General features: G+C 48.8%; 1 protein-coding gene across 2 annotated transcripts in view; it reads right to left on the bottom strand.

The window, feature by feature from the left end:
- The window catches only part of AMFR (autocrine motility factor receptor), a 45,963-nt gene continuing 27,956 nt past the window's right edge, over window positions 1-18,007 (bottom strand). For both annotated transcript variants that reach the window (XM_044987275.1, XM_044987274.1), the window contains exons 12-14: window positions 17,861-17,944; window positions 3,324-3,508; window positions 1-1,655 (exon numbers count right to left, since the gene is read on the bottom strand). In XM_044987275.1, the coding sequence (XP_044843210.1) occupies window positions 1,508-1,655; window positions 3,324-3,508; window positions 17,861-17,944 (417 nt within the window). In that variant the 3' untranslated portion in view covers window positions 1-1,507. The remainder of the gene's footprint in view (window positions 1,656-3,323; window positions 3,509-17,860; window positions 17,945-18,007) is intronic.

The raw sequence follows: 18,007 nt of genomic DNA, 5'->3' as shown, positions 1-18,007 counted from the left end.
CACTGATCAAGAAGGGTGGTGTTTTTTTTAATTTTTTTAAACAATAAAACAAACAGCTGTGCTCTGAGCAAAACCAAATCTCTCTTACACACACACATTTGAAAGTTTACTAACAGCACTGCAAGGTAAGGCATTCCAAAGAGATTCATCAAAATAAATTATCTTCACCAAAACATTTCTGCGATTCATCCTGTCATTAAATTCACTTAAATGTCCTAAAAACCGGCAGTAAAAAAAAAAATTACCAATAATTCTAGATAATACTGGGCTCCTTCCAAAGGACAGTGATACTAGAAGACACTCCTCAAAACATTTAAAATTAAGCCACTGTCATGTAAAACTGAGCTATATAACCTAGGATTGTAGGTTTCAAATGTGTCTAAAGTCAAAAGGTCTTTAAATTTTTTGAGAAAAGTTGGGATTTGTTCACAGCTAACCTGAAGGTCAGCAGCCTTGATTCTTCTTGCGTCTGTACATTCGATTAAACTAATGGGTATATTACTACACAATGCAAGGTTAAAAAAATAAAAAGCAAGATACTGTAGCCGTCACTGGTCTCTTCAATAAAGTCCAATCCATCCGTGTATGGACCCTTCTTTGCATGTCACTCGAGAGACCAAACTTGTAGGTTTCAACTACATTCCACCAACATATTGTAACACTGATTTCAAATGTCTAATCTATTTGCCTTGTGACCCCTTTTTAGCTTTATTCTTCTCAGCCACCCATCTGCCGCTGGCAATGAAATGCATAGAAAAATAAAAGCTCCAGGGAGTGAGCAGAGCTAGAAAGGGGAAGTGAAGAGGAGCTCAGAAACGGTCAAAGAAATTGTTTTACTGAGACCAGCATGAGCTAGCACCTCACTGTACAACCCATGCTTTACTTATAAGTTTTGTAGTTAGACAACTGTGACCATCCACTCTAAGAATTCGCTTCCCAGCACCATGCTGGGATGCCTGCTCCCACATTTCAGCATTTATCGATGTCCGAGCAGGCCTGTGTAACATTTTTTACTCATTCTTGATATGTACCGTAACTTGGCCGTGGCTGCCTGCTGACTTAAGATGGGGTTCGCTGTGAATCTCAACACTTCAATTCTTTCTTCTAATACTCCCCTTGGATGATCTCAAGCTAAACACGCAAGCACCTCCAGCGACCTATGCACACAGCTGTTAATCTAGGCTGCAGTCTTTCCCTTGCCTCTGCCGCAGGCCTGCGCCTTATGCTAGCAGCAGAAATCACGCCCAAGCTTTAAAAACTGCATTTGTTTGTGAAGGGGATAAGTGTCACATAGAAAATATTACCAAACGAAAGGTTAATCTGTCAGCTGTCCAAACACTATTAGACCACATGCTTTATACAGCAGAGACGCAGCCAGCTCACTCATCAGCACAGCTAGCTGAGCTTGGAAGAGAGACTTCCTGCTGGTATGAAGAGTGCAGGGTTTATTTATTTATTTATTTAAACATTGCTCATGAGGAGGCGGTGGTGGCAGCAGCAGAGAGTGCTAAGAGATCTGTTGCATCTGCAGTCTCCGTTCGGCAGCAGCGGCTAACATTCTGCGGCGCACGGTGACGGGGTCAGAGGCAGCACCCTCAGACAGAAAGGGGCTCTCGGAGGTGGAGTCCTCATCAGGGGTTTTGTTTAAATAACGCCTACGAGGATAAAGGGAAAAGATGGGTGAAAATAACAGACTTTCGGCTCTGAAAAGTGGCCGTTCAGGTTTACCACTCAGAAAAGCAAGGGAGGGTTTAGGGTTAGGGAAAGAGGAAAAATACCTCATCTGCAGATCCACAAGCAGCATAAACTCAGACTCTTGCTATGCTTACCAGAAAGAGGCTATATCATCTACCATGCACTTTATATAGTTAACTTTATGGTTAAAGCACGGAACTGGGAGTCTAAAGATTCAGGTTCTATTCCAATTTCTCACACCAATTCACTGTGTGGCTTGGGGCAAGTGACTTAACCTCTCTGTCTCTCCATGTCCCCTTCAGTAAAATGGTGGTAGTGCCTATCTCACAAGGATTAGTTCACTAACATTTGAGAGTTCTAGGAGAGCTTTGGATGGAAGGTGCTCTAAAGATGTAAAGTGTTAGATTATCAAAGATATACAAGAAAGCAGCTTCCAGAGATGACATCCTGCTGCATTTTAAAATGAGTGTTAAAAGCAACAGTTTTGAATCCAACAGATCTAAAGATACAAGAAGTGAACTTGTAGTTTTAAATAGGAAAGAAAAAATAATTTGCATCTCTGAGCAAAATTTAGGATTTGAAGGAAGATGTGTCTGGGGACAGGTATATTTGAGAACAAATTTCTCAAGAGACTCTTAAAATGCACCCACAAGTCTTCCGGCTATGTTCCATTCGAACACAAAAGGAGGTATTTAAAAAACGCAACGGGGTCAGTTTGCTGACAAAAAGGGCTGCACCTGCAAATAACATGCATACACTAATTGCAGGCCCGTTTAATGTTTTGCTTGTAAAAGGTTGGCACAGAAACTTGTTCAATAGGAATGAACCAAACACTAAAAAAAATAATAATAATAATAATCTTGTTGTATGGTACTCGGTCTCACTGGGCATTTTTGTGCATCAACAACTGATGCTCATCTGGCATTTATCAGAATTTATCAAGCTTCACTAATATGAGCAGAATTTCTTTTAAAGTTCAATATGCAAACATTTATTAGCAGCCAAAAGAATCAGTTTACAACCAGTCACTGCATTTTGTGGAGCAAGGGAGGGGAATGGGGTTGAACTATGTATAGAGTTTTTTGTAAGTGGTACCATAATTGACCGATATTACTTGGTGCTTAAGCAGAAACAAAAACTTGCTTGCGCTTGAAAACAACTGTGTTTGACATGGGGTGTCAGACATCATAATGTAGGTGTGCAGCCACAGCCACAGCCTCTGCCAGGAGGCAAGATGATGGTTTATTAGACTCAGCAGACTTGTAAACAATACTGGGTTCTCTTCTTTATGAAGGGCCTGATCCAGAGCCCACTGAAGTCACTGGAAGTCATTCCACTGATTTCAATGGGCTCCGGATAAGGCCCTAGGTTAGGAATTTATATTCACATCTTGTTGAGAAATGGGCCTAAGTCATCACTTCACAACTGAGTTTTTGATAATGATGCTGTATTAGACAGAGTCCTGATCCCGCTGCAGCAGATACAGCTGTTGCTCTCACTGTATTTTGCATAAGCACATAAAGATTGGGGGGGGAGGGGTGTCAGTGGTTACAGTCCAGACAAAATCCACTCTACAAGGTACCACTCTAATTAAGTGGACAGTACTGTGTGTCAGGGAGTGAACATACTTGCGAGCTTGCTGCAGCAGGTCTTCCTTCCGCTGAACTAACATACGCTGCCTTTCATCAGCTGACTTGGAGAAGCGACTTCCTCTGGCCTCAAAATCTTCTGTCTCACTGGGTTCTGATTCCATTTCACTGAACTCCACCATCTCGTCCAGTCTCGGACTGAGTTCAAGTGGCACTCTCTCAGTCTGGGATAAAGATAAGAAAGCAAAGAAGGAATTTATAGGAGAGAGTGTAAAACTTGATAACAGGGGGTTTCTACATCAGAACAAGCTACAGCCTTTTGGAGCTATTAATAAGTGCAGGGGGTTTCAAGGAATTTAAGGGAAAAAGGCACCCAACTCAGGTAGCTAATTCCCTTGGGCTTCTTCACAAATTCCAGTCAGAATGTGCAGCAGGTCAAGTCAAAACATATTTTTAAAGTGTCAGAATTACATAAAGCTGCATCACATCTAAGCTGTCAGATCATTATTTTGGTTGTGGATTCAGATAACAGACTAGCTATGAGATTGGTTTAATTTCCAAACGCAAAAATGTGGCACCTCTTGCCCTATTTAAAAATAAACAAAACAACCAACCCTCAAATCACAGCTTTTTACAGATGATTAAAAAGCCAAACACAAAAGGTGCTGTAATGAAGGGTCTCGTCTGACCCACTTTACAGCACAGAAGCAAAAAATTCAAAGGCAAAAAGAGATCACAGAAAATCTCTAGATAGGGCCCAGTAATGTATTTCATACATTGTTTGTGGACCACCCCCAACGGCAATTCACTCTTGCTAAAACACTATTTCATGAGTACTAGCATTCAGCAATTCATTGGGTCTCAGTCTCATGCCTTTGGATTTAGAATTCTTAGAGCCTATAGACCATATACACACAAACTGCCACTAACTTCAACAGTTTTCCAGGAGCGAGATCTGCAGAATCAGGCCCCTGTTTTGTAACTGACCAACAAGAGTGTGATAAAGGTTATAAAAGGAACTCTGGCCCATCTATCCCTAGTAGTTTGTTGTTGCGTCTCTATTTCCTGCGTATCTTCAGAGTCAGAACTTCCCTCTACTCTGTTACCTGAATTGCACCGTGTGCGCCTTTAACTTGTAAGCTCCTCAGGGCAGGAATTTCATTCTTGGTATTCTATTTAGCATATTATACACACAACCTATTGTAAAGTTCTGTGTAAATTTACAATGCTAGCTAAGTTAGAAACCATTGTATGTTTTGTTTACTGCAAAGTGAGCTGAATCTGCTTCGTACGTTGAACATGGAAGAGCAAATACACCTCAATGAAGCTACCTGTATCTGCTATCATTTATCAAACTCTTGATTAATGCATCCAAGTTGCCAAGAAATTCTACTGTAATTATTCACCGAAATTCATAGGCACAAATGACAAAGCTAGATGATCAAACATCAACTGGAGATAGCATTTAAATATCATTTTGACTTATAAACTGAGTAATAGCAACATTAAGCTCTTTTTTACAGTCACTCTTCTGATGATAAAGGCATTTTACTATATTTCTTGAAATCAGCAATAATCTCAACCCCTAAAATACTGCAAACTGAGAAATCTTGCATTCCACCATGGAGTGGGGGTATCATAATTAGATGAAGGTTTCTAATCACAGAGGACTGATGTTCTGGAACAGCCTTCCAAGGGGAGCAGTGGGGGCAAAAGACCTAACTGGCTTCAAGACTGAGCTTGATAAGTTTATGGAAGGAATGGTCTGATGAGGTTGCCTACAACAGCATGCAGCCAATCTGTGACTGCTGGTATCAAATATCTCCAACAGCCTATGATGGGACACTAGATGGGGAGGGCTCTGAATCACTACAGACAATTCTTTCCTGGGTGTCTGACTGGTGGGTCTTGCCCACATGCTCAGGGTCTAACTGGTCGCCATATTTGGGGTCGGGAAGGAATTTCCCCCAGGTCAGATTGGCAGAGACCCTGGGGTTTTTTCACTTTCCTCTGCAGCATGGGGCATGGGTCACTTGCAGGTTTAAACTAGTGTAAATGGTGGATTCTCTCCAACTCTAAGTCTTTAAAATCATGATGTGAGGACTTCAGTAACTCAGCCAGAGATTATGGGTCTATTGCAGGAGTGAGTGAGTGAGGTTCTGTGGCCTGCAACATGCAGGAGGTCAGACTAGAATCACTAGACGATCATGATGGTTCCTTCTGGCCTTAAAGTCTACGAGTCTATAATAATAGCACCACGTAGCTCTTACATAGTGCTTTTCATAGTTTAGTATCATTATCCCCCATTTTACAGATGGAGAAACTGAGGCACAGAGCGGTGAACTGACTTATCCAATGTCACCCAACAGAGCTGGGAATAGAACACACTCTCCTGAGTCCAATCCAGTGCTCTACCTACTAAGCTACCCTATCTCTCCAGACAGAACTATTTGTGTTTTCTCCCAGAAAGAATTATTCCAGATAAACAGGAAAATCATCACAGGGACCCTAAAAGACGGTTACTCACCTGTAGTAACTGTTGTTCTTCGAGATGTGTTGCTCCAATCCATTCCAGTTAGGTGTGCGCGCCGCGCGTGCACGGCTCTTCGGAAGATTTTTACCCTAGCAACTCCGGCGGGCCGGCTGGGTGCCCCCTGGAGTGGCGCCGCTATAGCGCTGAATATATACCCCAGCCGGCCCGTCCGCTCCTCAGTTCCTTCTTGCCGGCTACTCCGACAGTGGGGAAGGAGGGCGGGTCTGGAATGGATTGGAGCAACACATCTCGAAGAACAACAGTTACTACAGGTGAGTAACCGTCTTTTCTTCTTCGAGTGATTGCTCCAATGCATTCCAGTTAGGTGATTCCCAAGCCTTACCTAGGCGGTGGGGTCGGAGTGAGACGTGGCAGAGTGTAAAACCGCTGAGCCGAAGGCTGCGTCGTCTCGAGACTGCTGTACCAACGCATAGTGGGAGGCGAAGGTGCGGACCGAAGACCATGTGGCCGCTCGACAGATGTCCTGGATGGGGGCCTGGCTCAGGAAGGCGGCAGACGAGGCTTGCGCCCTCGTGGAATGAGCGGTGAAGCGGCCCGGGGGCACGCGAGCCAGCTCGTAGCACGCTCTGATGCACTGAGTTACCCAGGAGGAGATGCGCTGGGAAGAGACCGGCTCGCCTTTCATGCGATCGGCGACTGCTATGAAGAGTTGTGTAGACCGCCGAAAGGGTTTCGTCCGCTCGATGTAAAAAGCGAGCGCTCTACGGACGTCGAGGGTGTGGAGCTGTTGTTCCCGAGGCGAGGCATGGGGCTTCGGGAAGAAGACCGGGAGAAAGATGTCCTGATTGAGGTGGAAAGCCGAGACCACTTTTGGCAGGAAGGCCGGATGCGGACGAAGCTGCACCTTGTCTGTGTGGAAGACAGTGTATGGCGGACCTACCGTCAGCGCCCGTAGCTCCGAGACTCGTCTAGCCGATGTTATGGCGACGAGAAAGGCCGTCTTCCAGGAGAGGTAAAGAAGAGAACATGTGGCCATCGGTTCGAATGGCGGACCCATGAGTTTGGACAGGACGAGGTTCAAATCCCAGGTTGGGGCCGGACGCCGCACCGGCGGGTACAATCGGTCCAGGCCTTTCAGGAAGCGGGAGACCATCGGATTGGAAAAGATGGAGCGACCTTCCAGAGAAGGGCGAAAGGCGGACACCGCTGCCAGGTGTACCCGCAAGGAGGAGACCGCCAGACCTTGCTCCTTAAGGTACCAAAGGTAGTCCAAGATGGTAGGGACGGGTACGACGAAAGGGTTGAGTCCTCGTTGGTCACACCAGAGGGCGAACCTCTTCCACTTCGCCAGGTAGGTGGAGCGAGTGGAAGGCTTTCTGCTCTCAAGCAGGACTTGCTGCACGGCCGCCGAACAGTCCCTCTCTGCGTGGGTCAACCACGTAGGTACCAGGCTGTAAGATGGAGGGACTGCAGGTTCGGATGGTGGAGTCTGCCGAAGTCCTGCGTGATGAGGTCCGGCCATAACGGGAGGGGGATGGGATCCCGAACGGAGAGCTCGAGCAGCAGGGTGTACCAATGCTGTCTCGGCCAGGCCGGAGCCACGAGTATGACGGTGGCTCGATCCCTCCGCAGCTTCTGGAGCACTCTGTGCACGAGAGGAAAGGGAGGGAAGGCATAGAGGAGGTGAGACTGCCAGGGATACAGGAAGGCGTCCGACAGAGAGCCCGGCGAGTGACCTCGAAACGAGCAAAACTGGAGGCACTTCCTGTTCGCCTTGGAGGCGAAGAGGTCGACCCGGGGAAACCCCCACCTCTGGAAAATCGTATGTGCAACGTCGGGACGAAGGGACCACTCGTGGGAGAGAAACGACCTGCTGAGATGGTCGGCCAGCGTGTTCTGCACTCCCGGAAGAAAAGACGCTTCCAGGTGAATGGAGTGGGTCACGCAGAAGTCCCACAGGAGGATCGCTTCCTCGCAGAGGGGAGAAGAGCGGGCTCCGCCCTGCTTGTTTACATAGTACATCGCAGCGGTGTTGTCCGTGAGTACTGTTACACAACGGCGTTGTAGGTGGGAGCAGAAGGTCCGGCAGGCGAGGTGGATGGCACGGAGCTCGCGTACATTGATGTGTAGCGCGAGTTCCTGGGGCGACCAAAGGCCTTGGGTGTGAAGCTTGCCCAGGTGGGCCCCCCAACCGAGCGCTGAGGCATCCGTGGTCAGCGTAACGGATGGGCGAGGAGGATGGAACGGGACCCCCGCACACACGACCTCCGGGGTGAGCCACCAGCGGAGGGAGTCGAGGGCCGTCCTGTTGACCGTGACCACCATGTCGATGGGGTCTCGATGAGGCCGGTACACCGTCGCGAGCCAGGACTGGAAGGGGCGAAGATGGAGCCGCGCATATGCGGTGACATATGTGCAGGAGGCCATGTGACCCAGAAGGCGTACGCAGGAGCGCACGGTTGTGGTCGGGAAGGCGACGAGATCCCGGATGATGGAGGCCATCGTCTGGTGCCGGGCGCGGGGAAGAGAGGCCTTGCCAACCGTGGAGTCGAGAACCACTCCGATGAACTCCAGCCGCTGCGTTGGGAGCAAAGTGGACTTCTCGGTGTTGATGAGAAGACCAAGCCGCTGAAAGAGAGACAGAATTTCTGCCATCTGTTCTATCACGAGCTGACGGGACTGAGCTCGGACCAGCCAGTCGTCGAGATACAGGTAGACGTGCATCTGACGACGGCGGAGGGCTGCTGCTACGACTGCCATGCATTTTGTGAATACCCTCGGTGCCGTGGAGAGTCCGAATGGCAACACAGGGCGAACTGGTAGTGGGCGTTGTTGACCACAAACCGAAGGTAACGCCGATGAGGAGGATAGATCGCGACATGGAAGTAGGCGTCCTTCATGTCGAGGGCGGCAAACCAGTCTCCCGGATCCAGGGAGGGAATAATGGTCCCCAGGGTGACCATACGAAACTTGGGCTTGAGCAGATATTTGTTCAGCTCGCGAAGGTCCAGGATAGGACGTAGCCCGCCTTTCGCCTTGGGGATGAGAAAATAACGGGCGTAGAATCCCCTGCCCCGCCTGTCTTGAGGCACTGCTTCTATGGCACCCACGCTCAACGGAGTCTGAACCTCTTGTAAGAGGACTTGCTCGTGAGAGGGGTCCCTGAAGAGGGACCGGGAGGGTGGGTGGGAAGGCGGGGGCGAAACAAATTGAAGGCGGTATCCCGACTGGACTGTTTGAAGTACCCAGTTGTCCGATGTTAAGCGGGACCACGCCGAAAAGAAATGGGAAAGGCGGTTGTAAAATAAAGGGGAAGGATCCGGTAGGGAGAGTGATGGGCCGTCCTCGATCGTCCCATCAAAAGGCCTGCTTAGCCCCCTGAGGGGTCTTGGAAGCGGCCTGGCCCTGGTTGCGGCGGTTGCCGGACGGACGACGGCGATTTTGGGTCGGTCGTCTGCTGGTATAGGGGCGATAGCGCTGTTGATAGCGGGAGGGCTGCAGCCGGAAGGGCCTGCGCTGCGTCGCCGGCGTGTGCATTCTGAGCGTGCGGATGGCAACACGCCCGTCCTTCAGGGTCTGGATCCGAGCATCCGTCTTCTCAGAAAACAGACCCTGGGTGTCGAAGGGGAGGTCCTGGAGTGTATATTGCACCTCCGGCGGCAGGGTGGAGGACTGCAGCCAGGAGATGCGCCTCATTGTCATGCCGGATGCCAAGGTCCGAGCCCCGGAGTACGCGGCGTCGAGGGCGGCCGTAATAGATGACCGAGAGGACTTCTTCCCCTCGTCCAGCAAGGCGGAGAACTCCTGGCGTGATGTGGAAGGCAGGAGCTCCGAGAACTTCGCCAGGGACGTCAGAATGTCAAAGACGTACCTGGCGAGGAGGACCATGATGTTTGCGATCCTCAGCTGCAAACCCCCGGCGGAGTAGATCTTGCGGCCGAGCAAGTCCATGCGCTTGGCGTCCTTGGACTTAGGCGCAGCGGCAGGTTGGCCGTGCCTCTCCCGGTCGTTAACAGATTGGACCACGAGGGAGTCCGGGGTTGGGTGGGAGTAAAGGTACTCATAGCCTGATGGTGGGGCTGAGTACTTCCGCTCGACCCCGCGTGCTGTGGGAGGAATGGAAGCGGGGGTCTGCCAGAGCGTAGTGGCGTTCTTTTGAATGGTCCGGACGAAGGGTAACGCCATGCGGACGGGAGCATCCGCACCCACCACATTGGTGATTGGGTCCTCATCCTCCTGGACCTCCCCGACGGGAAGATTCATGGACGCCGCCACCCTGCGAAGCAGGTCTTGGAAGGCCCGGAGGTCAATGGGCGGGGGTTCGCTGGCCGCAGCCCCTGCCACCGCCTCGTCCGGCGAGGATGACGAAGATGCACCCTGCAGAACCGGCTCCGGCTCTACGTCCGGTGGGTGAGCCTCCTCCGAACCGTGAAGCGTGGGCGATTGGCGGACCGGATGAGCAGATGGCTCGTGCGGAGGAGAGGGAGGCGGCCAGCTAACAGTCGCTTCAGGGACCCTGGTGCTGGTGGTCACATCCCTCCTGGGAAACGGGATACCCTGACCTTCATGCTGTCCCCACGGGACCCAGTAGCCCCACTGCTCATGCGGAAGTCCTTGTGGGGTAGGCCACCGGTGGGTAGTATCATCGGCACCGGAGGCTACGGAAGCCGTGCGGGATGGCCAAGGCGGTGCTGTAGTGCCGACGGACTGAACCGCTGAAGGCGGGAGGCCCTGCACCGACGGCACCGAGGGTCGATACTCAGAGCGCCGACGGGACGGTGACCCTGAGCGTGGACTCCGGCGGTGCCGGGAGCTCGACCGGCGCCAGGAGCTCGACCGGGACCGGGATCCGCGGTGCCGGGAGTGACTCCGAGAGTCGCGGTGCCGAGACGATCGCCGCCGGTACCGACGGTACGGTGACCTGGATCGGTGCCGGGAGTGCGACCGGTACCAAGATCGAGAGCGGTACCGGGACTCAGACCGGCGTCGGGATGGTGCTCGGTGCCGTGAAGAGGAGCGGCGACGAGACTCGGAGCGGCGGGACGGGGACCTGCGCCGGGACCTGGACCGGGACCTCGACCGTCTTCCACGCCGCTCGTCAACAGAGGGCGGTCTTGTCATCCTGGCTGGCTTGCCGAGAGAGACAACAGCCCGCACCGGCGGTGCCGGGGGCCGGAGGCTCGGAGCCTCTATGAGCCTGATGAGGTCTCTGGCAGAGGAGAATGTCTCCGGCGTTGAAGGCAGCCTTGGCTCAACCTCGGTCGGTGCCGGGGAGCGTGGCGGTGCCGGACTCGACGGCGCTTGCGGAGCCGGAGTCGAGGGCTCAGGGCCCGCTTTACGCACTGCCGCAGCCACTCTCGTGGCGGACTCTGTGCGTGCCTTCGCTACCGCCTTCGCCAGTCTCTGCTTGCGTGCAGGCGAGAGCGAGCGGTGCCGGGTCGTCTTAGGCGGCGGTTTAGGTACCGCGGCCACGGTGCCGGCGCCGGTCGGTGCCGCGGGTGCACTCTGCACTGAAGAAGCCCTCGGTGCCGGCGCTGACGGTGCCGGGGGCTGGAGGGACGCCTCCATAAGGAGCTGCTTGAGGCGACTGTCTCTGTCCTTACGCGTCCGCGGCTTAAAAGCCGAACAAATGGCACACTTATCTGTACGGTGTGCCTCGCCCAGGCAACGGAGGCAGGAGCCGTGAGGGTCACCCACTGGCATAGGCCTCTGGCACGCTGCACAGGGCTTAAAGCCCGGTGCCTTGGGCATGAGCCCACACCGGGGAGGGGGAGGGAGAAAGTACTCCCCCTATCCTTATCTAAACTAACTAACCACTAAAACTAACTATACTAACAGTAAAGAACTATATACAAAAACAAGTAGAGAGAGCTAGGGATGTGGAGGACTACTGAGCACTCCACAGTTCCGACTGCCGTCACGGGCGGGAAGAAGGAACTGAGGAGCGGACGGGCCGGCTGGGGTATATATTCAGCGCTATAGCGGCGCCACTCCAGGGGGCGCCCAGCCGGCCCGCCGGAGTTGCTAGGGTAAAAATCTTCCGAAGAGCCGTGCACGCGCGGCGCGCACACCTAACTGGAATGCATTGGAGCAATCACTCGAAGAAGAACTCTGCAAATTGTTTAACACTCTCCACTCTCAGTGATTTAAGCTAAGCAGCCACAGCTCCTTGAAGGAAGCACTCACCACACCCTGCAGGACTGAGCCTTAAGATACAATAAATTCAACCCCAGAATTTTTCTTACCACCAAAATGCTTTTAATAATGAGCAATACAAGAAGAAAAGGTTGGGAGTTTTTAAACTAAATTCAAAGCTAACAATAGGTTGGCCGAGTAATTCTTTTACTTGCAACACCTTGCACAGTTTGTTATGTTAAGTGATGGTGGCATATATTGGCCCCAATCTTCAAAGTCTCTAATGCGAAAGGACCCAGGTACATCAGCAACTACATCTTCATCTACAACCCTGCCAAGATACCTCTGGAAAGACTCAGATTACAAAATCCAGGAGTAAGGGCATGAAAGCTGGAGATAAAGCTCTCTATGAGGTGACAGTTGTGGAATGAGCTTCCTGAGATCAGATTTATATAGAGGCTGACCACTTTCCAGGTACTCCTCTGACAAAGCATTTCCAGTATGATGATGGAATGAATTCTCCAAAGAGTTTCCTTGCTCAGAGAGGGGAGAAGAACAGAAAACTCCATGAAGTTTGCTAGGGTCTCAGCCTGGAGATTTAATTTACATGGGAAGCACTTAGATACAACTGTGATGAGAGCTACTGAGCACCACACATTCCGGAATCCAACCTTCATCTGAAAACGTGGGATTAAGGACTCCACTGCTTCCCACTGTACTTGAGGGCACTGCACAAAGTTCTTGTACCGTATTTGATGAGAATCTTGGAGACATAAAAAATTAGTTGCTTGTAGTAAGAGCTCTCTGAAAACAGGATCCTCTAGCGAGCCCATTCTTGCATGCTGGCACAACAGTAGAGTTTAGAATCACCATTCTGATGAAGCAGCTGTGAACAGGACTGCAGAGGGTACATAAAGCTCCGTAAGCTTAGGACTGGGTTGTCCATAGCACGACTTGCAGGATTTCTGCAGAGGCTGTGGTTTGAATTCTCACGCATTTGGGAGCGTTTTCCAGCTTTTCCAACTGAGCGAAGTAGTCAAGGAACCTGCCTCAACTGTCACTGTCAACAGAGCATCTGGTACTTCACCCTCCTTGACAGATGGCCTACCAAAGCTCATGTGAAAACTGAGTTGATGAACAATGACACAACTAAACTATTTTAAGTGAAGTAATCAGCCTATACTGATCATGTCCTATCATATCAGGTCAGCATAAAAAAGGAAGTTGCTAGCTAGTGCTAACCATGGTAACTTCAAGAAATACATTACCTGAGCCAACAGCCTAAGAGCTTTGGTATCATTTGCCATCCAGGCAGACTGCCCTGACAACTGAAATGCATCAGAGAGGTAATACATTGTTCATGTCAGTTTCTACAGCCTAGCTGCTATGACTCCAAATCATCAACTGCTTCTATTTCAACATCCAGTTGTGCTGATGGCAGCCTGCTGACAGTATAAATCTCCACAGTTTGGACATGTAAACTGTGGAACGCATAGATTTCAACAGCTGGTGAGCAAAACAAGTCATTTTTAAACCACAGGGGACAAATCAGTGCACCCATCTTGTTGATACCAATACCTTGGGAGCATAGGCAGCAATGCATCAACCAATCTGACGTCAACAGAGGCCTATCAAACATGAAACATTAACAGCTAGATCACATAATGGTGCTGCTACTGCCGCAACCTTAAATACTCTCTTTATGAAAACCAAGACATGACCTTCTTGGGCCATTTAACAATATGGAGGGGTTTATATCATTAGCAGCCCTTGCATACACATCGAGGTGGAGGAGTGACGTAACAGAACTCCGTGGTCCCCTCAGAAAGCCTTGAAGCAAGTGAGTAACCTCACTTTCTTGGATCTCCAAGATGAAAGAATGGAAGCACCCTAGAATGATCACATCCACCTCAACCAGCGTCCACAGGAGAGTCACCACAAACCCACAGCCAACAGCCTCAAACGATGAGAGCAGACCTAGAAAAATCAGTATGGACCCCCGCCTCCTGCCTTTTTTACCTTTACCCATGGCTAGGAAGTCATCAGCCAGTGAGACTAAGAATCTATGCCAAACTGAAGACTAAAGCAAGACTTTAAAAAGGGGAGGGAAAATGAAAGTGTCCGAGGGTAGAAGAATACCGTGCCAAAACCTTCTCCCCGTTACTCAAAAAAATGAAAGCTGAGACAGGCAAGACCATCAACATCAAAAGTCTGTTCTTCAAGCTGGGGACTGACAACTGTTCTTGAAGGAAGCTGGTAACCTAACTCAAATCTCAGCCATTGTAGTATGAGAGCGCGCAATATCCCAAAACACAATAATAAAGGTTATGACAAGCCAAAAGATCAGACCAGCACTCAAATTAAACCACTTCCACACTTTAGAATCAATTCCTCTTACAGGTTTCAAGAGAAAAATGTGTGAATTGCACTAGGAGAATTTGTGATGCCTGCCAAGGTTCTCTGTAGCACTCATCACCACAGGCTCTAAGCATTACCAGTGCATTCACTTCTCAAGGCATGTCAACTGTGCCATCAGAGGGTTTTCAGCTTTACCCTGAAATCTCAAGTCAGTTCCTCAGGATCTATGACAATCTCTTTAGAGAGGATACCTACCTTTGGAGAAGCAAAGACTGCATTAATTTTCTTAAACTAGGTCAGTGGATTTTAATGTGAATGGAAGTATAAGCTTGAAGGAGCTGACTAGAGTCAGGGAGACATGAGACACTTCAACACTTTTTTATTGGGCCAAGAGTGAAGAAAAACCCAAGAGGGAAAAACTACACAATGGTGAGGAAGGAGAGAGAAAGGGAGAGGACCATTGTTTGCACTGCTGATCTCACTTACCATTTTGATATGACCCCACAAATTAAGCAAGCGTGTCACCTTACAGAGAGGATAAAGGCGTGGCCAAGATTTTCGGGGGAGCGAGCGATTTTGGGTGCACAGCTTGAGGCACCTGAAAGGACCTGATTTACAGAGGGCAGGTGCTCAGCATTTTCTGAAAATCTCCTTTGAAGTATTTCAAGTTGGGCACCCAAAATCACTAGCTGCTTTTTAAAATCTTGGCTATTACCCCTGCCTAAAGGACCTTATGCAAAGCAAATTACGATGTACCGCACAGGGAGAGGAAAGATTACACTTCCCTAAGTCAGGACGTTGCTTGTTTTCAAATGTATATTAGTGCCCCTAAAAAACAGGACATCCAATAAATGGAAATTCTGAGGGCTGGTGAAGGAAGGTGAGTCATTGTCAGAGAGGTTACAGAGGCAGTATTTGGATAAGGAAAAGAAAGGTGTGTGATGTGTGGGATGAAAGAAGGAAGGCCCAGGCAGAGGGTAGAGCTAGAGAGTTTGCAGAAATCAGAGCTAGAGAGTTTGCAGAAATCACTCTAAAGCTGTAACCAAATAGCATCAGGGAGGAGGCAGACTAACAGGCTGCTGTGTCTCATTGGGCGTTTCCCCATGGTGCTCTGTGCCACAGGGTTTGTCTTTAAATTTACATACTTGTTGGAGGTCTGAGTCCCACCCCTAGAATACCCCTGGGTATGTGAGTTGGCATATTACATTCCCTCTGCACTTAAGCAGCTTTTTAAACACAATGTGACCCTCATAAGAACCACAAGCATTTCTATGTCTTTACGGATACACAGATATGGTAATGTGTGCTTCTGGCAAGATGTAGAGAGAGAAGGGACTGCACCCATAATGAACAAGTTACCCCATCAAGCAAGAAACCACAGCTAAAAGGGAATGAACATAATCAAGAAATCCCTGCAAGACATGGCTATTCTCTCTGGGCCTTCCACTCTGAGCCATGAAAGAATTAACATGGAACTGGACACCAGGACTAATAGCCAGTCAGCAGACCGCCATCCTGTGTAGCTGTCCATGGAAATATAATAGAATCATAAAAATGTTGCCCTGGAAGAAACCTCAAAGGTTATCTAGACCAGTCCCTTGTGCTGAGGCAGGATTAAGTAAATCTAGACCATTCCTGACAGGTGTTTGTCTAACCTGTTCTTAAAAATCTCCAAGAACAGGGATTTACAACCTCCCTTGGCAATCTATTTCAGTGCTTAAGTATCCTTATGGTTAGAAAGCTTTTCCTAATATCTAATTCAAATCTCCCTTGCTTCAGATTAAGCCCTTTACTTCTTGTCCTAATGAGGATAGTCCGATTGTTTTGGTGAATTTAATGTGAGAAGAAGGGGCTGGCTCGACAGCCCTGGAGACTAAAGACTCTTCTCCATAAGCACAGAACAGATACAGGCTGAGTAGCAGCACTGAAAGCTCCCTTCACACTACCCCAACATGATTCAAGCCTGACCTGATGGAAACATATAGAAGTTGGGAGGGAAATTCAATCTCCATGGCCCATTTACTTGTTTTGGCCTCTAATAAGATGGTCAGAAGTGCTCATTTTGCACCGCAGATGCCTGTCCAGTAGGGAGAGGATGGAGACCACCAACTCACTTCCCACAGCCATCACTGATAACTTTCAGTCATGATAGACCTGGGATGAAATTCACATCCAGTCACCTACAGGAGAAAAGGTCCCTAGATCATTATCCCAAGCCCATTACTAATTCTGCAAATGAGCCAACACATCCTCCCCCAAGTCAATATGCTCAAATTAAAGTGTTTGAATTGGGATAAAGTTCTCTATTTTAAATCAGACCAAGAAGTGTGCCACTTTTTGAATGTGCACTTTCAAAAGCATTGCATATATATGCAACTTTTAAAACTTTTCAGGTGGGTTAGCAAGACAGAAGATCTGCATACACAGATCCAGAACGTCAATACAGAAAACAAAAAGGTTCAACACAAAACATTCAAAGCTAGAGCAAATTTGTAAAATGATGCTCCTGAACATAAGATGACAATCCTTTAAAAAGATTTTACTAACACACCAAAAGAAATCAGAATAACTCAAAAGAAACATGGGATGAGGTTTCTTCTAAGTCACTCAAGAATAATCAAGTACTTTATATCCAACTCCAGATTTTCCACCTCTGTGATTCTTCCTCCCACTTGAAACTCATGCCTATACTGACTCTGCTCTATCTTCTACTTCAGGGCTTTAAATATAAATAAAACCCTGTGCTACCTCAGGGTCTGCTGCTGGCAAACTGCTGCACCTTGCCTTTAAATTAGCCACAGCTGGGCTATTCAGGTTATTAAAGACTGCCAGGTGCCAGAAGATTCTGTATCTGATGGTTCATTCCCTTCTAAATCCAACTACAGAGGAAGGTAAAACCACATCAGAACAGGGAAAAACGGAATCTTAAAAACCAATCAAATAAGAGACTCTAATCTTTCCTCCAAGCTTTAGTTTAGCCGACTTGCACCATTCTATTAACTCCTTAAAGAGGGAAAGAGATGTTTTTCCTTCTGCTTCTTGGGAAAGTCAGCAAAAGGAAGAGAATTAAGTACCTTCCTCTCCTTACCCTCCCCCCACGTTTGTACCCCATTCACTCATAGGCACCCCATGCCCCCTAGATCTATCCCCCACCCTGCCCCTCAACAACCACATGAAAAAGTCCCCATACCTGAAAAAAAATCCACTCATTAAAGGGGCAACATCCCCAGAGTCTCAGAGAAAATAAAGAGTGGAGCTCCCACCCTCCCCTTTAAGGGATCACTCTAAAGAACCCAGGGATAGCAAGAAACCCTGCTCTGCAACTCCCCAACAGCCTTCCTTCCTCAGACATGAAACAAGATGAAGAACTCCTTGAAAAATCATCCTGTCCCAGTCACATAAGACTACTGTGCTTTAGAACGGAAGCCTGACATTTTCCGTACAGGTGTAACCAATGTGCACCAGCAGGCCAGGCATTGTAATACACACCAGCAGAATTTACTGGTACTCTATGCTGTTTTGAATTCATTTCTCCATTAATTTTGTTTCCTTTTACTATCGTGCTCCTGTGCTTTTTGTGCCAGCTTACCTGGATAGCAGTTTCCGCTTCCTCCTGATCGGAATTATGCCTTTCCACTGAACTGTTTGTCGCAGGCCTAACACTATCTGGACGCTGCAATACAAGCATCGCAGATTTAATAAGTTACATGAAATGCATAAATAAATACAAGGCAAG

The sequence above is a fragment of the Mauremys mutica genome, chromosome 14 (genome assembly GCF_020497125.1).
Source record: "Mauremys mutica isolate MM-2020 ecotype Southern chromosome 14, ASM2049712v1, whole genome shotgun sequence".
Classification (NCBI taxonomy): Eukaryota; Metazoa; Chordata; order Testudines; family Geoemydidae; genus Mauremys; species Mauremys mutica.
Note: the sequence above shows the minus strand (reverse complement) of the source record. Positions and strands in the feature narration are given on the sequence as shown.